The 25,074-nt window shown below is 53.0% G+C and overlaps 1 protein-coding gene across 1 annotated transcript in view; it reads right to left on the reverse strand.

The window, feature by feature from the left end:
* Window positions 1-4,237: 4,237 nt before the first annotated feature.
* Window positions 4,238-25,074, reverse strand: part of KATNIP (katanin interacting protein) — a 117,825-nt gene continuing 96,988 nt past the window's right edge. Inside the window, exons 17-29 of the mRNA XM_049788142.1 lie at window positions 22,735-23,457; window positions 22,036-22,241; window positions 20,288-20,366; window positions 16,942-17,119; window positions 12,348-12,513; window positions 10,679-10,836; window positions 9,280-9,344; window positions 8,465-8,575; window positions 6,878-7,017; window positions 6,017-6,118; window positions 5,621-5,781; window positions 5,393-5,484; window positions 4,238-5,136 (exon numbers count right to left, since the gene is read on the reverse strand). Of these exons, the coding sequence (XP_049644099.1) occupies window positions 5,078-5,136; window positions 5,393-5,484; window positions 5,621-5,781; window positions 6,017-6,118; window positions 6,878-7,017; window positions 8,465-8,575; window positions 9,280-9,344; window positions 10,679-10,836; window positions 12,348-12,513; window positions 16,942-17,119; window positions 20,288-20,366; window positions 22,036-22,241; window positions 22,735-23,457 (2,240 nt within the window). The 3' untranslated portion in view covers window positions 4,238-5,077. The remainder of the gene's footprint in view (window positions 5,137-5,392; window positions 5,485-5,620; window positions 5,782-6,016; window positions 6,119-6,877; window positions 7,018-8,464; window positions 8,576-9,279; window positions 9,345-10,678; window positions 10,837-12,347; window positions 12,514-16,941; window positions 17,120-20,287; window positions 20,367-22,035; window positions 22,242-22,734; window positions 23,458-25,074) is intronic.

The raw sequence follows: 25,074 nt of genomic DNA on the forward strand, positions 1-25,074 counted from the left end.
CAAGTGACCTTGTTCCTTCCTGGAAGAACGTCTGGAGACATTTCCCCCCAGAGAGCATGTTTTTCATTAGAGAGATCATTCATCAATTAACCCCCATCCGCCTACCCATCTACTATCCTTCCATCTTCCTGTCTACCCATCCAGCAATCTACCCACCCATCTACCCACTCATCTATCCATCATCCATCAATATATCCATTTACTTATCATCCATCATTTGTTCATCCATCTGCCCACCCATTTATCATTCATCCATCAACCCATCACCCATCATTCATCCTTCCACCTTTCTGTCATTCATCCATCATTGCCCATCTACTGTCATTTGTCCTTTCATGTCTCCTCCATGCTTATCATCCAACTACCCATCTAAGCTTTCATCTTTCTGATTGTGCCATCCCATGTGCCAAGCATTGTGTACCCTCTTGGAGACCACACTGAACTGTCCAGAAAGGGATCTATAGCAGTTAGTAGGAGCCTGGCACTTAGTAAACTGCTCTGGTGTCTGAGATTCAGTGGATGAATTGAGGTTGGCATCTGCTGGGTGGGGCTGGTGGCAATTAGGGAAGACTCCTTTGAGGAAATGACATCTCAGCTGAGAAATGGAAGTTGTCTGGATATGTGGCAGATGAGAGTGTTCTGGAGAAAGGAAGTTGAAAGCATTAGAGCCCAGAGGACAGGGATAAAGAGAAGGGTAGGGAACACAGATGACAGGGCTCCAAGTCACATCTGTGGCCAGGGCTGTTAGAAGTTTACAGGAAAGCAGAAGTATCCAGTAGAATGTTCCAGGAATGCCTCCAAAGCACCTTGTGTGATGAGGAAGGTCACACAAACTTTGAGCTGTGCTGCAGGCATGACTCCCTCTTCACACTTAGAGGGAAATATTCGGAACTAGTATAGCCACACCCCTCCCTAGAGACCCAGCAAAGGGATACTCTGGGGGGGGGGAAGGACAGATAATGGATACAAGATAAGGGGGCAGGTTTAGGTGCCCAGGAGAATCCAACTAGAGGCATATGTCTATCCATCCACCCACCCACCCACCCATCTATCCATCCATCCATCCATCCATCCATCCATCCATCCATCCATCCATCCATCCATCCATCCATCCATCCATCCATCCATCCATCCATACATCCATCCATCCATACATCCATCCATCAATCCACCCACCCACCCATCCATCCATCCATCCATCCATCCATTCATCCATCCATCCATCCATCCATCAATCCATCCATGAACTGGGTGATTAACTCATTTTCATTCAAAGGAAATGTTTCAGACCTACTGTGTGGGATGGAGCAGGTGATTATGCAGGGAGTGGGATGGGGGCTTTGAACCTCAGGATAGGGGTCTCTGCTGGCAAGGGCTGAGCAGACTTTGTCCCAGGAGCCTGCCCTGGACGCTAGGAGTTCTCCAATCCCCACTGAGGATAGAGTTGGCCCACAGGCCCCGGGAGACACGGGCAAGATGTTCATCTATTTTAATAGTTGTGTTTATGTAAATGTGTGCTAGAAAAAAATGTATAATGGCACCTGGCTGCCCCACTCAGATGTTATTGCTTAGGATGAAACCACATAAGCATTTAAGTAAAAAGCGAGTCAGCTTAAAGACATGATGAAATAAATACCGTGCAAGTGGTCTGTGGATGCTCTGCATGGCCAGCATTGGCCCCTACTCAACACCAGCCCTGTGTCCCCCAGGCCCAAGTTACTTTCCAGTCACCAGCCTGGAAGAAGGAAGTTTTTCTAGGTGATAGGGTCATCCTGATAGACAGTGGGGAGATGAGGGAAGCAGGACCTAGGATGACGTGTGCGAGCACTTTGGGGCCTGGCAGAGAAGCTCAGAGCATTTCTGGCTGGTTTCTCTCACTGGTGGGGTCTTACTCAGGTATTTGTGGCCTGGACACCTACCAGGTTGCCAACTCGAGCCCTTGTACCCAGAGTCCCTGAATCCACACCAACCAGGACATGGGGGAATCAAGCAGTATGAGTTCTCACAGCACATGTGCAGGGGCTTGGCTGTGTCAGGACTCCTACCTCCCCCTTCTGCATATGTGTGTGTGCATATGTCTTGGATGTGTGTGTGTAAATGTGTGTGCATATGTGCAGGTATGCATGTGTGTGTAGTGGAATATTGTCCCATGCCAGATTTTCCTGCACTCCTCTCCCCAAGTAGAGGGGGCTGGGGCACAGCTCTGGCATCTGCAGACTGACCACGGCACCCACACTCCTCCACCATGGCCAGCGCCTCTCGCCACACTCTGCTCCCTTGGGGAATGGAAATGCCTGCATCTTCATGATTCATGGCTGCCTGCTCAGGAGCCTGCAATAGGACTGCTAGAGTTCAGTACCACAGGCACCAATGCTGCAATATACAGACCCTTGCACATCCCAGAAGGTGCTGAGACCCCAATGCTGCTCCTGGCAAATTTACCCACAGGCTTGTGCCTGAGACCCGGATGCAGCGACCCGTCTCTCCACCCAGGAAGCGGGACTGAATTCCAGGACTCTGTTCTGTTCCCAAGCTCCCAGAGTCATTGCACATGTGGTGGCTGATCTCCTGGTGCTATGCACTGGGGTCTTTCTCCTGTGTCTGGGGCACAGATGGGATCCAAGGTCTGGGGAATACAGCAGCATCGGGAAATAGACATGGGTACAAGTCTCAAATATCAGGGAATAAGGACGTCCCAGACACAGGGACATGGAAAGTCTTGGGCACATGAGGTCACAGACGGTCCAGGCATCAGTGATGTTGATGGTCCCAGACACATAGGGAGAATGAGCCCCAAGCTCACAGACATGGACAGCTTGAGTTGGCAGAGAACTGGAATCTGTGGAGAGGGCCCCATCTGTCTTCAGTCCCTGCCTGACCACAGGAGTGCCAAAACCTAGGTCAGGGGCATCCTTCCTGCAACCAGTGTCTTTCCTACCCCTCCATAGAGTCTGTCTCTGGGGTCATTTCTATCCCCCTGTGGCTTTGTCCCATACCCTCAGTGTCCCTTGCATGCTTTTAGCTGCTCTCTTTGTGCTCAGGTGCTGTGAGGCTGGAAGGCTGCATGGAGGGGGGGGCATTGGACTGCTGGGGCAGGGGGAGCTGGCCAACCAAGGCCCCAGTAGTTGCTACTGAAATTTTGGTGGAAGTGATCCTGGGCAGCTCTGGGAACCTTCCTGTCCTTCTCAGGATCTGGGGACAGAACTGGGAGTGGTGCTGAACCCATAGGTCAGATTTTCCCCATGTTTGGGTTGAGGAACTGGAGGCGCAGGAAGGGAGGTGGAGAGGTCCCTTATCTGCTGCCCCAGATTCATTTTCATAGCCTGCTTTGGGTGTCAACAGGCCTGTGTTAGGGCAGGGTAGGCAATATCAGGGAATGCATATCTAGAGATGTGGGGTGCAGGTGGGGGCTTGTCCCAGGGCAGCTGAGAACTGCCCATCCAGCTGGATGGTGAAGGATTAGGAAGGTCCCCTTTTACCTTCTGGAGCGTGGAAGGGTCAGGATGGGGGTGCTAAACGCAGTACGTACTTTCTGAACAGGAACTTTGTGCCCATTCCAATATGCCCTGTCCCCCATTGTTACCACCTAGTCCTGGGCATCAGGGACTCAGGGACCCAGGACCTGAGTGCTAGGGGTGGGAGAGGCTAACTCAGGCTGTGAAGCTGGGTTGTACCCCCAGGTTCTCTTCTCTGCCCAGATATGGCTCCTAAAGGATGAACTAGCTCGTATGCCCTGCTGCACCTTCTTCTCTTTCGGGGTCCAGTGTTCAGCAGCCTGTACCCTAGAGGATGGCCAGATCCCAGATTCCAGGGATCTCAAAGCCTCCGTCCTCTCGGGAGTGCCAGAGATTTGTGCACGGACAGGCCATGCTGTGTGTCCTGGAGAAGTTGGTCAGTCTCTCTGAGCTCCAGTTTCCCAATGTGTGGAAATGCTAATAATGGGGCTTGCTGTGGAGCCCCAGAGAAGGGACCGGCTCAGAACACTCTATGGGTATCCCACATTCAGCTCATGGAGGTGGAACCCAAATTCAGTCTCCGGCTTTTTTGTTTGTTTGTTTTTGGGGCCACACCCGTTTGATGCTCAGGGGTTACTCCTGGCTAAGTGCTCAGAAATTGCCCCTGGCTTGGGGGGACCATATGTGATGCCGGGGGATCGAACCGCGGTCCTTCCTTGGCTAGCGCTTGCAAGGCACACACCTTACCTCTAGCGCCACCTCGCCGGCACCCAGTCTCCGACTTTCTTAATAACATCTTTTATTGATTTTGAGATAGAAAAAAAATAGACATTTTATGTGAGTCAATGCCTGTACCGCCCTTTCCCCTCCTGAATTGATGAGGACATAGAGCTGCGATTCTGGGAGCCAGTTTGCGGGAGGTGGGGTTGGGGGGTGAGGGGCAGCACTGGTCAGGGCCACCATGAGCGAGCCCCACTTCTCCGACTTGCTGCTCAGACCTCTATGCTGCTTGCCACAAGTGGGTACAGAACAGAGAAGGGGGCTTCTTTCAGTTGGGCCCACCAGCCCAGCCCAGCTTCCATGGCAGGAGCCGCATCTGTGCCGGGCCAGAAAGGCACTGGGAAACGGCTGGTTGCATAGGAACGTGGGCCTGGAGTGCAGAACCGCAGCGGGCTGGGCCGAGCGCCAGCACAACAACAGATTAATATTTGCAACGAGAAATTACCCACCACTGGGAAACCAATTAGGTCCCTGATCTGAGCTTGTTACATCGATGGAAATAGATACGTCCGGGTCCTCACTCGGCTGGGGGGTGCCAGGCACATTTCCAACGTGCTGGGAAACTGCTGGAAAAGGGAGAAGGGGGGCTGGGCAACGGGAACCCCATGGCCTGACCCTGGGACACGGCTCAGGTGAATGGACGGGAAGCGCCTAAAAGCCTGCTGGGCCTGGACAAAGAAGTTGGGGGCGGAGGGGGCAGAACCTCAGCTTCGGACTCTGCCCACCTTGGGCCCTTTCAAGGGGGCAGACTGCACTGCTCCGCCCCGCAGCCCAGTCCTTGCAGCCTCCCTGGGGTGGAGGGTAGGGCCAGTCCCCTCCAGACTGAGAGCACTTCTGGCAAGTCAGCACCGCCACCGTCTGAAGGTCTCCTTCTCGCTTATGCAGGTTTTGGGGCGCAGGGCTATGGAAGGAGAAGCAGAGGGATGAGCAGGGGAGTAGCTCAGCTGGGCCAGCCCCTCAGCACTCTATTTCCTGGCTTACACTTCCATCCCCCACCTTCTCAGGTCCCACCACCCCAGTCCCCAGCTCACACTTCCATCTCCAACCGGTCCAGGCCCCTGGGCCCAGACCCTGGTCATCCCTTCTCCTGGGCACCCCCTGCCAGGCTCCTAGGGGTAGAAGTGGGGTGAGAGGGAGGTGGGACAGGCAGCACTGACCGGGGTCGGGGGCTCCCTGCTTCGGTTTTCTTCGTGAGTTGATCACTTGGTTCTCATTCATCATCTGCACGTCCTGATCCATCACCTGGTTACTGTGGAGGGGAACAGAGAGGCTGTGGGGCTGCGGGCTGTCACCTGCCCTGCCAGGGCTGATGGGGGAGACTGTCAGCTGTCTCTATCACCTGTCTCTGTCACCTGTCAGGGCTGATAGGGGACTGTTACTTGTACCTGATTGCTGTGTGTTTCTCCTGGTGACAGATATCCGCATCCTCGGTGAACAGGATGGTGTGGTAGGGAATGGTGGGCTCGCACGTAGGCAGGATGCCCCCCACCAGGTGGCCCACCATGGCCAGGATCCCATTGTACACCAGCAGGTCGTCCACCAGGAGCTGCCACATAGCACAGGGTCCTTGTGAGTCTGGAAGATGCCCCATCAGAGCCACCCAGTCTCCCCCACCCCTGGCCCCCAGAACAGATGTCTGTTTGAGGGAAAGAAAGGGCAAGAAGCCATGTGTGCTTTTTCAGGGCAATGCTTCAAGTCCTGCAGACAAATGGGGAATCATAGGGCAGTCAATCCCACTGTGACCGCGTCACAGCCACCTGGTGACCCCGGCAGACACACACCCCGAACTCCTTCACCCCTCGGTGGGGTGTCTTGGCGTAGTTCCACAGTTTGATCATGGACACAGTGGTAGGCAGGTCGAAAATCACATAGACGCGGTTCACCTACAGGACAAGCCGAAAAAATGGTGGGTTTGGAAACAGGTGCTCTGAGGGGATTGGGAGCCAGAGCACAGCAGGAACTCAGCCTAGGTATTGGGGTACCAGGGTGCCATCAGTGCAGCCCCGGGTCTCAGCAACTCTGGGCTGCCTATCCCATTGCCAGTCTGGTCACGTGTGGCTGCATTTGCTGAGCTGGTGTTTAGGGCCCTGTCCTCATTTAAATAGCGGCATCTCCTGCACCTCCAGCAGGCCCCATGGTCTGGGGCCCTGGGGCCCAAAGGACAGTCTTCAGGGCAGCAAACTGGGTACAGTGGTGTCTGTATGTCCTTCCCCTCTGGGGGGCAGAGGAAGAGCTGCAGTGGGGGTGGGGTGGGGCTGTGAGCAACAGCAGCATAAAGGAGACCCACAGTCCCATCAGCAGCATTTCTGGGCCCTGAAGGTAGAATGAGGCCCACACCATCCCCACTGCACCTAGAATGTGTGTGTGTGGGTGTCTTGGGAGGACACCCTGGGAATGATCACCGCATGCAGGGGGAGCAGGGCTGAGACTCAGACACAAGGTTCCTGGCGGGGAGAGATGGCATGCCCAGATCCTGCAGATACATCTTCGCATACCAGCGTGCCCTGTGAGGGACTGGTGGTGCTGAACCAGCCCTGTGGGCTGCCCTACCTTCTCCCTCAGCCCTGGGCTGGTGCTTCAGCACCTCCTTCACCCCCAGGCTGGCCATTCCCAGGTCACACACCCCCAGGCCCGACACCCACCAGGCCAGGCAGGATGGGCGCCAGCCACATGTGTCTGCCGTCACTCGTGTCATTCACTTGGTCGATGAGCTTGTCGGGTGTCCGCACGTCCCCACACACCCCTTCCAGGGCATTCACGCTGTCTGGGAAGGCGGCAATGTCTACAGGGCTTAAGTGGCCATAACTGAACTAGGTCTTGTGCACCCGCCTCGAGACATGCAAGTGATCGCCAGATGTCATGTGCTGGCGATGAGAGCACTAGGGGCAGGGCCAACAGGTAGCCAAATGCTGGGGGCTGGGTCATGCTCACAGCTGGGTGCTGGTAGGCATGGGTGGGAGGGACAGGGCCCTCCAAATCACTACTCAGCAGGGTGCATGGCCTACTGGAAGTCCCCCAACCACCTCCTTCTGATGGCTCCTGAGGCTCTGGCCAGTCTAGGGCAGCCTAGGTCCATTCCCTCATCTGTTGAAGGGGCACAGACCCTCACACCCAAAATTAAGGGGGGCTCTCAAGGTGACTATGTCTCCCAGTGAAACACACAGAACCTCGTAGTACCACGGAATTAGGGGTGACCACCCAGGCCCATCACTCCAGAGCGGCTAGAGCCCAGAGACCCCAAACAGAAATGAACCTGACTCTGCTAATGGGTGGGCTGGAGGGCACAGACAGAAGACATCCCCCGGGGTCAGCAGGTCACATCAGAGAGAGGTGGGACAGCGACTGAGTCAGGAGCACAGTCTCAGGAGCACCACTACTCGGCTGTGTGACCTTGAGCAAGTTACTCCACCTCTTTGGTCTGTAAAATGAGGATAACAGCACTAGCCACCCAACACTGCAGTCAAGACAGATGAGCGGCCATGGAACAGGTGCTGCCTTGGTACATACCAACTAAGCAGGGTGTGAAGATGGTCCTGCAGAGGGACAGTGACCCTGAGTTCAGCCTGTAACCCTCCCAACACCAAGTCTTAGGCAAAACCTAACCTTTTTGTTTGGTTTGTTTAGGGGTCACCCCTGTAGATACTTGGAGCTAACTATAGGCCCTGTACTCGGGGTTCACTTCTGGCTGGGTTCGGGACCCAATGGGGGTATCGGGGCTTGAACCCAACCAAGTTGGTGCTATCATTCTGTCCAGAAACCTAATTTTTGTTTGTTTGTTTGTTTTGGGGCCACATCTGGCGGGGCTCAGTGGTTACTCCTGGCTCTGTGCTCAAAAATTACTCCTGGCAGACTTGAGAGACCATATGGGATGCTTGGGATGGAACCTGGGTTGACTATGTGCAAGGCAAATGCCTTCCCCGCTGTAGTATTGCATCATCACCAAAAACCTAATTTTTAAATGTTAAATCTCATTGGGCCTACAGCTTACAAAGTCCTGGTGAGCCCCTGTGAGCACAGAGCTGTGAGCTCCTAAGCCAGGGCACCCACTGTAGGCACAGCAGACCTTGTCAGAGCCTTGAGAGACCAGACATGCTAAAGCTCTGCAAGAGGGAGCACAGTGAGAACAGCTAAGTATGCTGGACATCCCTGAGGCTTGGTAACTGACAGGGTGGTGCCCGTGGGCCCTGCGCCCCATCCATTGGCCTGACAGCCCCCACCAGAAAGGATACTGTTCTCCGACAGGGGGATCCTCACGCCCCGCTCATCATACAGCTCCAGGCCTGTGAGGCCGATGTAGTAGGGGTCGCCCCAGCTGGTGAGGAGCTGGAACTGGAAGATGACTGGATGGGCCGTGAAGGAAAGGAGACGACAGTGGCTGAGGCATGGGCCAGTGTCGGGGGTTCACACAGTCCATGGGAGAAAAAGTGGGACCCACCCCCTGCTTTTTAACAAGGACAAAACCTATCAAAATATACATGACATCAAATTCCCCTTAAACTGTTTTTAAGGTTTTAAAACCTGAGAGAAGGGGTTCTGGGGGTTCTTGCAGGAGGCTACATTTGTGTCAGAGACTTGATATTAGGTGCTGGACAAACTGACCACGCTCAAATCAGCTCGTGTCTCTCTTTCCCTGGCTGGAAAGTGACAGAGCTGAGCCTACATGAATGAATGATGATGAATGAGCTCTACCATGCTGGTCTTAGTCCCTCTTTATTCCTCTCAGAATACCCAATGGTAAGCAGGCCAGGGACTTGGGGGGGGGGTAGCAGGGGATGTCTGGAGGCTCTCCCAGATCTACCCCTTCCCAGTAGGGCCTCAGCTCCCTCAATTATGAGCTCGTAGCTGTCTTCCAGATGTGCAAAGAGCGGCTTCTCAGTCCTTCTCTGCCATGCCTGGGTCAGAGCTGTTCACTTAATTCTAGCTGAGTGTCTCCCACATCCCACATCACAACATACCATGTTGCCTCCTATAACCTCAGGGCTAGACCCCTGGGGAGGTATCTGGAACCATCCCAGCACCCTGGAGGCTCAGAAAACAAGGATACAGCCACAGGGCATCAGCGGGGCCTCGTAGTCCATGCTTGCCCTCTCCATGCTCTCTGCCTCCAGCCTGGGAATAAAAAGAAAACAGCAGGAAGCTGAAATGGCAAGGTTGGAGGAGGTTTGGGCCAGCCAGGATTAGGCTCGGAAGGGAAGGAAGTCAGAGCAGAACTCTCCCTCCAGGCAGAGGAAGACGGACACCCTTCCATTCCACTCTACTGGGCAGCTGGGCAGTGCCACAGCCAGCTGCAGGCATTCTTGCTCCCTCCAGGGACTCTCCTCTAAACTACCCTTCCCAGTGGGCACTTTCACCCCATCCTGTGCTGGTAGAACAGGAACACAGAGATGTATAGTCACTTGTTGAAGGTCACAGAGTAGCCTGGTGCAGCCCTGTTATGAGCTGAGTTCACTCTCTTAATCACCCAGGAGCTAGCCTTTTGTGAATAAGATGCTCCCAGGATGTGGGGGTGTGGGGCAAAAGAAGGATGGGATGGATGATGGGGATAGGTGAAGGAGATGGATGAGGAATGGGATACCTGTGGGATGGCATCAGACAACCCTAGTAGGGTGACCAAGGGCAGCATAGGAGCTGAGGAGCTACTCTGGTAGGGAGTGAATTCAGGGAGCTAAGTGTAGCCCCTCCCACCAAGCAGGGAGATACTCCTGAGTGAAGGCCATCCTGGAAGGGGCCGGAGTGGTGGTGTCTGGAGTGCAGCCAAAACTGGAGGGTAGGGTTGGGGGCAAAGCCTGAGTTGTGTGGGGCACCGATGGTGCAAGTCGCTTCCCTGGTTCTGGACTAAGCCTCAGCTCTCTCTGATCTGGCCTGGGGGAGATTCTACTCTGGAGTCTCTACTTTTAGGCTGCTTTCCTTGCCTCCAGGGCAGCTCTAGAAGGAGAAGGTGCTCCTAGTGACCAGCCCAGGAAGAGGTTCCAGCTGCCATAGCAAAACTCATTTTGCTTCAAGAACTCCAAGAACTCAGCCACTGGTGCCTAGGTCTTGGGGTTTACAGGAGTAAACTCGAGTCGGCATTTGCAAACTCTGATAGACTTAATGCTGCAGGTGGAGACTGGGCTGAAGAAGTCCCAATGCATCTGCAAAAAATGTTTCCAGCTCCTTTTTTCTCTTCGAGTCTTTCTAAATCTAAGCCACAGAAACCAGAGAAGGAAGGTTTCTCATCCCTGCTTCTGCCCCCCACTCAGAAAATCCAGGCTGGCTGGGGGGGGGAGCCTTGTCCCTAGCTGGAAGCGAAACCAAGCATTTGAAAACTCTTTAGGTGCTGCCAACTGTGTGACACCCACCCATACATCCCAGACAAGGTGGGGACAACCCAGAGGCTCCCAAGACTCTGCTGAGCCTCCCAGAACAGCTGAGCTGGAAATGAACCGTCTGCCCGCACCACTCACCTGCGTGAGGGCCGAGCTGGCAGCCGGGCTTGGAGATGATCCACAAAGAGGATTTCCTGGGCGAAGTCAAAGTGGCAGTTGCCTGGTCCCTTCCGGATGAGGAAACCCTCTGGAGGCGACACACTCAGGGCATCCAGGGAGACATGCACAATCTTGGCCTACAGACAAGAGGGAGAACTCGCCTGCCAAGGGGGCCCAAGGGTGCTGAACTGCCCATGGAACCCCAGAACTCCAGCTTAAGGAAGAGCGGATCTGCTTTCTGATGCCTGCTGTAGACCACTTCCCAGTGTCACCCCCTCCTTGGTGCCAGGCACTGGGCTGGACTGATAATGTCTCTCAGAACTGATATTGTCTCACTCACCAACTGCCCTGTGCCTTGGTCTTATCATCTTTGAATGGGTGCAGTAAGTACCTAATGGGAGTCTCTGGCACACACACACTCATATTCATGCACACTTTAAGCACACAAACCACACACATGTACTCACACTTGTGCATACACTCATATATACTCACCAAAACCCACACCACACATACACACACTTACACACACGTGAAACTCACATGAAAACTCATCACTCATATAGACACACACATGTATGCACCCACACATGCAGATAGACTCAGACACATGCACATAGACTCACTCACACTTGCCTCAATTGCACGCACATACACCCACCCACCCAGTGCTGGCCCAGCAGCTCCTTCTTCAGCTCTCCGGTGGGGAGAGCTCTGGGTTTTCCTCAGCCCTGTATTGTTTATCCCTGAGATCAAGTCTGCCCTGTCTGTGGTCTGTGGTGTTTGGTCTGTGCTATATGGAACATGGAGCTTGAGAGATCAGTGTATGGCTGTAATACAGTACACGGTAGGTACATGGCATACTGGAGAAGCTGGGAGCCCAAACAGGTGCTCACAGGACCTGAGGTCCATCTCTGACTTTGTCAACCTCAGGAAAGGGTGACACACTTCTGAGGCAGCTAGTATTTACCTCATTTCACAAACATAGAAACTGAAGCACAGAGAAGGCTATTTGCTCAAGGCAATAACACGGGTCTGGATGAATAAAATTCTGACGCTGGGCCCTGTACATCGTCTGTCTAGGGGACCTGGACCTCAGTACTGTGTGCAGTGGGAGGGGACTCATGTCTATTCACAGTAACATGGGTCAACAGCTGAGCTAGCCTGTTCCTCACATCACCAGGCCAGGCCCAAGGGTCTTCCCAGTCCAGCAGATGGTAAGCAGTGTGTGGGTTGCATGTCTGGTGGACCCAGCAGGATACGGGATGAGGTGACCCTGCACCTGAATTCAAAACTTTGAAGTTGGGGTGATGAGCCTCCTTCCAAGAAGCTGGTCTGAGGGTTCAAAGGAAAGACAAGTGCCAATCCCTTCTAACCCCTAGCCCAGGCCTGGCCCTTGGGAATGCCCACTATGAACTGGGACTCCAAGGAGAGGCAGGGCCCCGGGTATTTTAAGGTTTCCCTGAGCCCACTCAGTGCTGTTTGCAGAGGGAAATAGCAGCTTGCTCCCTCCCTGGCTGGAAACCACCCCTGTTCCATTTGGAAAGTTCTGGAGGATTTATGCTCCTCTCTGGCAACCACGCCAGCCATTTATCAAGGCGCCGTTTCCCTGACAGTGGCCGGCGCGCGGCCGTGGTCCCCCACTCACCCCCCGGTAGGTGTCCTCGGGAGATTTATTGTAGTTCCAGAAGCGGAGGCCTGCGATGCTTTCGGCTCTGTCAAAGCGGATGGTGAGCACGTGGTCCAGCCCTGGCGAAAAGGGTATCAGCCACATATGTGCATCCTCCATGGTGATGTTTGCGCCGTCGATGAGCCTGCAGGCGGGGACAGAGTGGTGAGAGTCCCCAGAGCAGGGGCTGCACCCCTACCTCCCATGGACCCCAATGTTAGACAAGACATGTGCAGGAACCAGATGAGAAGGGCAGCAAGAGCAATGTAAGAAAAGCAGGGGAAGAAGCAAATAGCCCACACAGGAAAAGGTGTCAGGGCAGTTGGGAATGGAGGTGAGATTTTTAGTCTTTTACACAAGGGTCCCATTTCTAGATACTTTCCCCCTAAAGAGAAGTAATCAATATATTGAAAAGTCTGCATTTCTCTCTGTGCTGTTCAGATGTGAGTCAGGAAAAACAAGAGTCAGTGGGCGATCTCATAGCAAAGAGAGAGGAAGTGAGTCTGGGTCCCAGGGCTGGTACCAGGAGAGCCCTGAACTCTGTGTCATAAGAATGAGTACCAGGACAGAGCCTGTACCCAAAAAGTCATGTCCTGTCCCTGTGGTGCTTTACCCAGTCCTGAGAATGCACCCAGGCTGCCATTCTGGACTGGAGTAGGGTGGGCAGAGCTGAGCAACTCTCAGGCTGGGGAAGAAGTGCAGGTAATGGCCAGGGCCTCTGGTGAAGACCTGGCCTGAGAGCACGATCTGGGGCTTCCAGTCAGGGTGAAGGCCCAGCACTGCTCAAATGTTCCACCATCCCGGCCAGATGTGGCTGTTCCTGCGAAGGACACGCAGGCTGACTCCTTCATGCTGCCAGTGACTGTCCTGAAGACCACTCAGCCCCAACTGACCCAGGGCCACCCAGTTGCAGCCCAGACTCTACCCTGCTGCCTCCGGCTTTGTCTCTGCCTTGGCCCTGCTTCCATTTCCTAGAGGCTGGCAGGTTGGGGAATGAGAGAAACATTTCCTAGATTTGAAAATCAATTGAGTTTTTTTTTTCGTTACATGGAAAAGTCTGGGATGTGGAATGAATCTTCTAATCTTTGTGATCATAAAAGGGGTGATGGTGCTTTTTTCTCTGAAAGGTTGTTACTCATCTGATGGATGGCGTGTCTCACAATGGTCGGCACCAAAAACCGAGAGAGTGTGGCAATTTAACACCGGGGTGTTTGTGGAATTAAGCCAACTGAAGGCTGCTTCTGGAGAACCTTCTATTTCTTCCAAAAGTAATTACTGCCCTGTCCTGGAACAGCAACTAACTGCCTTTAAAGCAAAGAGACCCAATCACTGGAATGGTCACAGCTGACTACAAAGGGCCCTACAGAGTTATCCAAGTGACACTTTCTAGTTCCACCCCAGAACAGCTTTGGCCCAGGCCCAAACTATTGGCAACGAGCCCTAATGGTTCCATGGTGCCCCTATGCAAGAACCAGTTAGCAGTTGATTCTATGCATGGACCTTGGACTATTTGGTTGTGCCAGGAAACTGCCAGTGACTACTTTGAAAAAGATCTAGGACTAGGCCAACGAGATAGCACAGCAGGGAGAGCATTTGCCTTGCTGACCTAGGGTTAATCTCTGCATCCCATATGGTTCCCCAAACCTGCAGGTGTAATTCCTCAGTACAGAGCCAGGAAAGTAACCCCTGAGCATTGTTAGATGTGGGGAGAGAGGGCAGATGTCAGGGCTGGCCTTCCAAAAATCAATGGGCATGGCCTTGGTGGGTCCCCAGAACTGCCAATCATCATAAGCAATTGCCATCTGACCAAAGCCATGCACTGAAATGGCTTGGCTTAGGTGACCAAGGTCATTGGGAATGACCTCCAGATCTTCTAGCTGACCCATCTCCTGCATCCCACAAAGTTCCAGGGGCTTCTGGTATCTAAGAGGAACAATTTGAGCACTGAGTAGATAAAAAACAGGATTCCAGGGGCCTCAGCAATAGGAGAGTGGGGAACATACTTGTTTTGCGCAAGGTTGACCTCCGACATCCCATGTGTTCCCTGAGCACTACCAGAAGTGATCCCTGAGCACAGAGCCAGGAGTAACCCTTGAACACCTTTGTGTATGGTCCCCAAACAAATAAACAAAACTCAAAATGAAATCCAGTTTATACTGTGTGGGCAGACATTTTTGTGAATTTCCTTATACATAGGTAAGGTAAAGTTAAAGCTTCGGTAAATATGATAGGGTGCTGTGAATAGATTTCCTCTTCTTTATGATTTTCTTTTCATTATAGACAATTTTATTCTAAGAATACAGAATAATACCAAATATGTATTATCATATAATTATATAAATATGGTAAATTGACTATCATAGTTAAATCCAACAGCAGGCTATTAGTGATGCTTGGGGGAATCAAGATCTATATCTTTTAGGAGTGACTCCCAGCTCTGTGCCCACTGTCACTCTTGACACTGCTGGGAAATATCTTTTTGCCCTCTACTCAGATTTTATTTAATTGATTTTCCCTTAAACTCATATTTTTTTAAACATATAGGGGCACTGGCAACCTTAAATCTGGCACTGTTCAATAGTTAACTGTTTACTTAGACTTTATTATTTAATCCCACAAGTTTATGATATCAAAGAACAAGCATTTTGGGGCTGAACACTTGCTTTGCATGAAGATGATTTGGTTTGAACCTTTGGTTTGAACCTGGTATGTCATGGTTCTCTGAGCATCACCAGGAGTGACCTCTGAGTACCAAGCCAGGAGTAGCCCACAAATAATACTGGATGTGGTCTCCCCCCAAAAAACGCTGAGAACAAAAAAGCACCCCAAATAAAACCACAAACATTTTAAGGGATGGTAAAAAGATAATTTGTTATTTTGAAAACTGTAAAAATAAATAAAGACAAGGAAGTAAGCCTTGAGGCTACTTTTCCTGTTTGAATTGTACCTCAGAGTAACCAAAAATTCAGAAAAAGTTTTTATTGATGAAAGAAAATAAATGTAAGATGGGTATAGAACATCTCACAATTTCAGGCCATGGAGGACTGGGCTCAGACTCCTTGAAGACTCTGACAACCTGACATTTTTATATCTGAAGGGACTGAACCCACAGTGAAGTCATTAACCCTTGCCACTGGTCTTGTCCCCAAAGTCCAACTTCAATCTGATCAGGCCTCAGTCCAAAAAAAAAAAAAAAAAGCCGACCCAAGACCCAAGGACCAGCTGAGCAGACCATCATGCTGGGAAAGCTATTCCCCAGTGGGTAAACAAACCGGCTTCTTCAGTAGAGAATTAAAAAAAAGGGGTGGGGGGGGGAGATTGAAGGGGAACCCAGGCTTAAGAGGCTTAAGAGCTCTATTAACAGGAGGGTGGAGGAGGAGGGAGATGGGGTCATAGGTGGTGGAAAGGCTGCACTGGTGGAGGTGTATGTTCTTTTTTGTTACTGAAACCCAACTATAAACATGATTACAAACATGTTTGTAATCATGGTGCTTAAATATTTAAAAAAAAGAGCTCTATTAACCAATCACAATGTTGGATCCTCATCTGGGGGGAATAGAAAGGAGAAGATTGGGAGGAAAGAGGGGAAACTACCGCCTGGTCATTGAAGGAGTGAATTATTGATGCTCAGAAATGTTTGCTGTTGCAAACCTTATTTCTGAGAGATACTAAAACATTGAGCAGTGGATGTTCACGGGTCAAGTAGAGGGCCAGTAAGTGGGTTTGTGTGTATGTGTGTGTGAGGGGGGCAGGGGCTGAGTATCTCTGCAGCTGGAGTGAGACCTGCTGACCAGTAGTGTGGTCAGGGGCAAACAAAGGCAGCAAAGGGCTTGACAGGAGACAGTGAAGGGGCACCTTGGAGAACTGGGCAAAGCCTTCTTGCTGGGCAGGGGTCTATCTGGGAAGGGCAATCCCACTCTTGACTTCAGACAAGGAGCTCTACCCTGGTTCTTTGAAGGACACAGTTTAAAGAGTCAAACATGTGGGCTCAGCTCCCTCACAGAGGTCAAGTCATGGACGCTCCACCACCAGAAGTCTGAGTGAGTTCTGAACAGGTTCTCTGTATCTCAGTTTCTTCTGCTGTCAAGTGTGTGTGGGGGTGATAACTGTACTTTCTTTGTAGGTCTGATGGGCTACCAATGGGTAATAAGCACTGATGGTCCAGGGATGGGCATTTAGTAAGTGCTGAGACCAGCAGCCAAGTTGGCGGTGGCAGAGATGGCACTAGGGAGACCCGGACAACTGTCGGAGTGGGGACTCTGCCTCTGGCTTCCCAGGCTCCCCTCATGCTTCCATACCGTCTCACTATAGGTTTCTGGGCCTGTTCCCTCACTGACTCCAGCTACCTGTGCTATGAAATCCAGTACAGTGCAGGACAGTGCAGCGTCTGCTGCTCCAAGAGCCGCCAACCTGCCCATCAGCTCAGCTGTGGCTCAGTCCTGCCCCCACCCCCATTTCTCTGGTTGAATACAGTAGATAATCCAGGATAGCTGGGAGCAGGTGGGCTCTGCTCTGGGATGCCAAAGATGTGACCCCTCCTCTGCTGCCCCGTGGATGTAGTGCAGACACTCACTTGTCCAGGGTGCGTGAGTCATCGCTGTACTCTGGGAGGTCGTTTAGGTCCCGGGGTGAGGCCGAGATCTGGTGTGGGCTGATGGGCAGGGCCTGACCCTCTTTGCCCACCACTTCCAGGCCCGTAAGTCCCAGGTAGTGTGGGTCCCCCCAAGAGGCGGTAAAATTCAGCTGGAGGCCTGTAGCAGGGAGAAAAAGAGTCTGTGAGTCTGGATTCTCCGCTCCCTGTCTAGTGCTCCAGCCCCTGGTGCGCTGCCCTACAGGCCTCTGTGGTGCTCTTCCAGAACTCACATGGCTGAATCTTCCCATGGCCACTCTTCTGACCACAGACCTCAGTGCTCCTTCCACAATGCTCTGGTCACCAGGGGCCTGAGGTCACTAGGCAACTGGTTTGTTGCCAGAAAGAGAAGTGCCTGGGAGACAGGTCTAGGGAGACAGATGCATTTCTAGCCAGTGTGTCCCCAGGGCAGTGGGTGCCAGTGGGTTCTGCCTTCCCCATATGTACTAGCTGTGGCCATCACAAGAAGGAGCCATGCTGGCCTGGTGGCTGTTGTGCTATCAACCACTTCCCAAGTGCTGGACATGTGGGTGTAGACATCCTAGATCACTCCAGGTCAGCCACCCAACTGTGTGCTTAACAGACATGCTGGCTAGCCAGGGACAGCCACGACAGACAGAACTGCCCATGGTCCACCAAGTGCTGGGCCAACAGAGAGTGCTGAGCTACTTGGGCTTGGTTTGTTATCACAGCAGTACAAGCACATCCCAGTCTGTGTTCATGTGTTGGCCCTCTGAAAGGGGCTCGTGGCATCCTTGTGCTTTCAGGAATCCTGACCCCGTGTGGTTCCGATAAGGCCCTGGCAGCGTCTGAGAAAATATCTTTCATGCTATTTCTTCCTGGCTATCCCATTAGGGGGTTGGGGGGCTCTGTGGTCCCGTGTGCTGGGATGATCTCGAGCCAAGAACAGAAACAAAGCAACTCTCTGAACTCTACTGGCTTCTACTGCATGGAGATAGGCAACAAACACAGAACATAGTTCCAAGGAGCTGCAGAAGAGTCAAGTGGCAGAGACAGGGCAGGATGGGGCAGAGATAGGGCTCCTGAGTAGGGGAGCCTGCCCTATGTTCTGGAAGAACATTCTAGGTCTGAGAGGGCAGTGGGAGCAAAGGTCCTGGGGGACCAGGTACAAATCTGACTGTGAGGACAGCCAGTGAGACTGCAGATAGAACCACAACCAGAAGTTCCCCCTTCTGCATGAGGTGCTGTGGGGAGCAGGATGGTAAGGGAAGTGGGTTGATGTGACCCCAACCTGTCCTCTATCAGGAGATAGGCAATACCAACAACCCAGGTAAGGCAGGTAACAGGGACCAAATTTGGCTGTTTTGGGAAGGCACTGCCAGACACTAGAAGGTTTTTCTTTGTTTTGTTTTTATGTCACCCTGGTGATGCTCAGGGATAAAGAGATTATATGGGATACTAGAGAGAAAACCTAGGTCAGCTACATGCAAGGCAAGCAACCTACGCAGGGTACTATTGCTCTGACCTCCTGTGAGGAAGTTTTGACCTGAGAGAGGCTGAGGAAGGTAGAAGTGGAAAAAGGAGTGTGGGTAAAAGGCTTGTGAGGGAGAGACACCTCACCCAGGGAAACCTGGGCTGGCCTCCTGACTCAGCCAGGATGCTGTCTGTGTTTCTGAGCAGAGGCTTGAACCCACAGAGGCATAGCAGCCTGAGCCTGCTCTTCTCTCCCAGCCCTCGCCGGCTTCTCTTTCCTCTGGTGTATCAATTAGTATTTACATAAATGGAAATTAATTTCCTTATTTTTCTCCCATGTTTCAAATTCTCTGGGCTCCTTTCCTATTCATCATTGCTGCTATTTGCAAAACTTCCAAAATTAGTGTCATCTGCAAATTAGCCAGCCATCTATCCCCTTTCAAAACACTAATAGGACTGGCCATGTTTACCGGCCTTGTGTATTCCCCCGGCAATGCTTCCTGCCCGCTCACTCTAGGCATGCGCTAAGGCTGCTAGGACCCTGTCAGTACTTGGGGCTGCACTGTGGGAAAAGCCAATGGTTCTCACAGTAGAGGGATTTCTGTTTACAGAGCCCTGGGGACGGCCCCTGTCCCCCAGTTGATCCTGCATCCCTGAAGGGAACCACAGGGATGGGTCTGCAGGCAGCACGGGATAGTCGGGTTAAGGATCTTTTGGGCAATGAGGACAACTGAGATTATCATCCTGGTGGATGGGCCCTGGAAGACAGAGGTGGGCCTGAGCCTCCAAGTGCCCTTGCATGTCTGTAAATGGAGAAGGCAAAAGAGCAATGCAGGGCAGAGACGGAGGGAGACACCAAGGCCCGAGGGCCTCATGGGCACCCCTGGGTCCAGCTGTTTGGTATCCCCTCAGGGCTTAATGAATTTTATTTCATGGCTTATAAGGAAGTTTCTATTGTTCACTCCTCCCCAGTTCTGATCAGCACTGGGGCCCATGCAGGATAGAAGTGGCCAGCCAGGGCTCACACAAGGGCAACCTCTCAGCCGCAGCCCAGAGGCACTTGAGTACTCAGGACTGAACCTTGGAGATGGGTCTCTCAAGCTGTTTCCCAGATTCACCTGGACAGGGAGAAGATTGGGGAAGGCCAGGCAGGGTGAATAGCACCATCCCTGGAGGGACAGACAGTCCTAGCCAGCTTCCCTCCTCAGAGGAACTCCAGGTTCACTTCTGCACACAAGTCCTGGATGTCAGGACCCCTGAGAGCCCCTGGATACAGGAGTGGGTGGGCTGGTGTGCATAGAGGGTGCAGCAGGAGAGGGAGGCCAGTGGCACGGGGAGAGGCCAGACCTACAGCCCATAGGGACAGACAGCAGCTGCCAGCACAGCATGCTCTGGGCTTAGTCCTGTTTCAATGTTTAAAGTGATGGTGGAAGGCTGAAACGTCTGTACCACAAATCCTGCCACGCACCTCTTAGATGACAGGGCTGCTGAGCTTTGTGTGCCCAGTGAGAAAGAGCACAGAGAGGGGGCAGGAGTGGTGTTGTCCACCTGTTGCTCAGCAGTTGCCTTGGAAGCAGAGGCCTGATCATGGGCTGGCAGATGCCTGGGCCCTGTGGGCTCCTCTGCTCTTGGGCTACATTTCTACAGCCCCGGTTGGAGCTAGCATGAAGCCCTTCTGTGGGGAGTGGGTCTCCTCTGTAGTGACGAAGCTCCTGGCCTCAGCACCAGCACAGGATGCATCTACCTGCTTCCCTGTGCAGTAGGCAGCCTATTCCACCATCCAGAAAAAACCCTGCCCAGGTGACCACAGCAGCTCCCACCTCCATAGCTGCCCCCAGCATTTCCCAGTACTCACAGATCCCGTGGTAGACACCTGGCTCAGGCGTGGAGACATTGGGGACAGGGGGGCTCACTGATTGCTCTGGCTCCAGGACCTGTACATGGATCAGGGGAGAGAGAGCAAGGGGTGATCCCCCTGTGATTTCCACAGAGCAGGCGGCCGCTCCTTAACACTTGCTAGAAGCTTCCCATCCCATCTTCCCACATGCTCCTATGAGGGGAAGAAGTGCCCAACTGAGTGAGTACTCTCGAATAGGAGCGTTCACTAGAGGGGAGAAGTGACTGAGGAAGGGGCTCAGATATTCTGGAACAGAAAAGGTCCTGAGGGATGGGAGCAGGTCAGAGGGAAAGGAGGGGAGAAGCAGGGAGGAAAAGGAGAAGAGGGAGGGTAGGGAGGAAGGGAGAAAGGAAGGAAGGAAGGAAGGAAGGAAGGAAAAAAGAAGGGAAGGAAGGGAAGAAGGAAAGAGAAGGAATAAAAGGAGAAAGGAGAGATAAAAGGAAGAAAGGAAGGAAAGGAGGAAGGGGAATGGAAGTAGGAGGGAAGGAGGAAAGAAGGTGAGAAGGAATGCAGAAAGGAGAAAGGAAAAGGGAAGAGGTTGAGAAGAAAGGAAGGAAAGGTGAGAGGGGGAGGGAGGGATGAAGAAGATAGAGGGTGGGTGGGAGGTAGAAAGAGACTGAGGGAAGGAGGAAAGAAGGGAGGCTGGTGAGAAGAAAAGTGGAAAGGAATGGGGGCAGGAAGTGAAGGAGACAGGAAGAGTGGAGGAGGGGGAGGAGGATTCATTCATTTGAGTCTGATTCTAAGCACACGGTCCAGGCAGCAAGGATATCCCTGAGCCCCTGGGCCAAGTAGCTGCGAGTCTTCAGGGAAGCACAGTTGCCTCCGTCTAGCTCACATGTGGGGTAGATCACTCCTTAGCTGCTTTCTTTTCTTTTCTTTTTTTGGTCACACCTAGCAGTGCTCAGGGGCTACTCCTGGCTCTATGCTCAGAAATCACCCCCGGTTGGTTTGGAGGACCATATGGGATGCCGGGATTTGAACCACCATCCTTCTGCATGCAAGGCAAACACATTACCTCCATGCTATCTCTCTGGCCCCACCTTAGCTGCTTTCTATTGGGGAGCTGACATGTGAGAATGCAGCCAGCGGTGGCCTGGGTCTGAATCTGGTGACTCAGTGACAGAGGAGCCCCATGGCCTTGGAGGAACTGCTGGGCCCATCAGCAGCAGCGGGACCTCGAGAGTAAGGTCACCTGGACCTTGTGCTTCTCTGGCCACACCTGCTTCAGTCTCCTGCCCAGGACCCCAGAGCTGTCTCCGGTGTCAGAATCCCAGAACTGGTGCTGGTGCATCTCAGTGAGAATCTGGAGCTCAGCACAGACTTGCTTCCTGGCCCTGCTTCCCGGCCCTGTTCCTGTCACTCCAGGTCTGCTCAGTACCGGCTTTTCCAGGCCTTCATCTATCAAACGTAGGCGTAAGGGATCAAAACTCCATCCAGGGCTCCCATACCCACCCGTGTCTCTGCCACAGAAATGACACAGATGGACTGGCTCCCTCCTGGCTCTGATTAAAATCTGAATACTTTCTTCACTTTGGTTAAAAAAATAATGATGATTAGAGAATGAAATATGGTGTCCAGGGCAGAAGATGAAGGAGAAAAATGGGAGCTGTCACAGCGGTAGCAGCAGCAGCTTAGGGAAAATCCATCTTCATTCATCCAACGCTAGCCTGAGTGAGGATGGGGTGCGTCTGCACTATCCTACCTACCTGATCCTCGGCCCCTAGACCGGCCTGAGTGAATGGCCTCTCCTCGTCCGCACCATCGGCTGTGCTGGGCCTCCTCAGCTCCTCGTCACTCTGCAGGCTGCACAGGCTCTCCCAGTCCATGTCCAGCGTCTCGTCTGAGCAGAATATGGCCTCGAGAATATCATCGTCCATCGTGAACAGGATCGTGTCGCCAAAGTGCTCAGGGGCTGAACAGAGGACAGCACCCAGGGAGAGTGGAGAGTTACCTCACATTGCAGGTACGGGGGCCTGAACCCTCAACCCTCAGTAGAAAATGCCTGAAACCTGGTTGAATCCTGGTCTATGGAATTCCCAGCTCAATGGGGGCCAGGGACACAGAAGAGCAGGACAATGGCACGAGGGGTGCTTGGGTCAGGGACCACTTCATGGTGTGGTGGTCCAAGCTTTTGGGGGCCTATACAGATCCCAGCTAGTGACACAGAGGTGAGGCGGTAGGGAAGTTGCACCTTCCAACCTGAATTCTGGGTGTTTCAAATCAGGATGAGAGCTCAGACTGCAGCTTCCTGCCTGCCATTGGAGCTGGGTAAAGAGGCAGCCAGGAAGGAGGTGGAGAGAAGCCGTTTCTGTGCACAGGGCTGGTCATAGGGTCCCGTGTTCCCCAGAACCTCAGCAAGGAGCAGCGGGGAGGGGCCCAGGGGACCTTGCAAGCATGGTGCTCACCTCCTGCCAGGGTCCCGGAGGCCTTGGCGATTTCCCCCTTAAAGATGCACTGGCCATCCAGTAACATCTCCACGTCCCTCACGCCACGGAAGGAATGGATCCGAGATTTGTTATAGTTCCACACCCGGATCAGGGCCACCTGGCAAGGCTGCATGAAGTCCACGGTGATGGAGTGGGATTTGCCTGGTGTGAAGGGTGCCAGCCACACGTGCATGTCGTCCTGGGTCCTGTTGACCCCATCGATGAGGTTGGAGACCACACGGGGGTCTTTGCCATAGGCTGGTAAGATGTTGATGTCGGGAGGGTTGGCCTGGATGCTGGCGATGCGCACAGGCTCACCCCTGGAGCTGAAGATCTCGATTCCGTTCAGGCCCACGTAGTGTCGGTCTCCCCATGTGGACTTGATGTCAATGAGCAGGTGCTGGCCATAAGGCAAGACAGGGATCTGGAAGTCTCCTGAATCATCGTCCTCGTCTGTGTCCAGGGGGTGGCCTTCTGACCCAGCCATAAACTCTGGTTTCCCCTCCTTCCGGGCTGGTGTCTCACCATACCGGCCACTTCGCTGCTGCTGCAGAAACTCATCCAGGATGTCGCCCTGGAACTCCCCGTGGGAAATGCGGCCCCGGTGGCTTCGGTTGAAGGCGCTAAGTGAGTCCCACGATTCGTGCAGCTGGTGCTCCTGCTCGCTGGACCACACGGCCTGGGGCAGCGGCCCAGCCACGTCTGGGAGAAAGCAAAGAGGAGGGGCGGCCCCATGAGTGACTCCTGAGGAAGTGAGGATCCTCAGAGATACTCTCAGATGTTCTAGAAACCTTTGAGCGGCCTCCTGGGCTTGAGATTCTAGTATCAGGCACCACAAGGGACACCTGGGTTGGCAGAAACTTGCTTATGGGCACCAAGATCTAGAACCTGATAGATCTGACTTAAAGCACCTTCCAGTGTGGTCTGGACTCTTGCAGCAAAAAAGTACTTGCCAGTCAAGGGCACACTTGAGAACTTTTTCACTACATGGTGGTTTTGCATTTGGATCCCGAGATCTGAGGCTACCACGATTGCCCAACTGCCTGGTGACAGAGGGAGCTGGCTGTAAAGGCACATGGAAAGCTGCTACCAAGTGCCCATCTGATGGGCAAGGCCCAGAGGGGTGAAGACCCTGTTCTGAGAGGGCCTCTGCCTGGTGGGGAGAACCCGCATCTGCTTTTGACCTTCTAGTGCTGCTCAGGGATGGGGACTTTATTTTGTCTCATCATCAGAAAGAATCCTGCACTGAATTAGATATGCTACCCTGTAGGGGGACATTCTTGGTTCTATGGATTGTTTTGTTTCTTGGGGGTGGGGTGGGAGTTTGGGTCACACTTAACAGTGCCTTGGGATTATTGCTGGCTCAGTTCTCAGGGATCATACCATATGGGGAGCTGGGGGTCCAGTCCAGGTCAGTCATATGCAAGGCACGTGTCTGACTAGCTAGATTATCTTACTAGATTGTTTTTATTGTTTGGGGGTCACACCCACTGATGCTCAGGGATTACCCTTAGCTCTGTACTCACGGATCAGTCCTGGTGGTGCTAAGGGGGCCATATGGGATGCAGGGGATGGAACACAATTCAGTTGCATGAAGGCAAATACCCTCTATACTATATCTCTGGCCCCACTGGATTTTTACTCAGTAAAACATGCTATTAAAATGGCTAACACAACCCAGGCCTATGACAAGTTGAGGGAGTGACTGTGGTGTAGCGTGGGACATGCGCACACAGGCAGCAAGGAATGATCGGCTGGCTCTGTGAGTCCCACTCCAGTGTGTTGAACACACTGTGTTGTGTGAACACAGTGTGTTGGCAAGAAGCTGAAGTTCTAAGCTCGCATAACAGCCCCATGTCCTGGTCATTCTGGAAAAGCCGGTGAAGGCATGTCTGAGCTCTGGATGTCCCTTCCTGCCTGGCTCCAGGGGAGCCTGGCTCAGTCCTCTAGCTCCTTGCCCTAGGCTCCATCATGCCTTCAGAGTGGCCAAACCCCATAGACACACATAAATCTCTCCCCCTGAAGGAGGAAACTGAAAGCTGCCCGAGCCTGCCAGCCCACCCTGCTTCCCTCTTTCTTCACCCATGCTGCTATCTCCACCTCCATTCTTAATCCTGGAACTATTGGGGTCTTCTCTGTGGAGGCCTCTGCTGCAATGTCCTAGGACCAGCTTCCTGAGTTTCCTCTGGGGACACCCCCCCCCCCCCCCGCCCTTTTAGGCCATAGTGAGACAGACACCTCTTCCTCCACATGGGCTCATGGAAGGCAGCAATGGGCAGATGCTAAGCTGGTTGATGGGTGGTGCTGCCCAGTGAAGGG

Source organism: Suncus etruscus, chromosome 15, assembly GCF_024139225.1.
Source record: "Suncus etruscus isolate mSunEtr1 chromosome 15, mSunEtr1.pri.cur, whole genome shotgun sequence".
Taxonomy (NCBI): Eukaryota; Metazoa; Chordata; class Mammalia; order Eulipotyphla; family Soricidae; genus Suncus; species Suncus etruscus.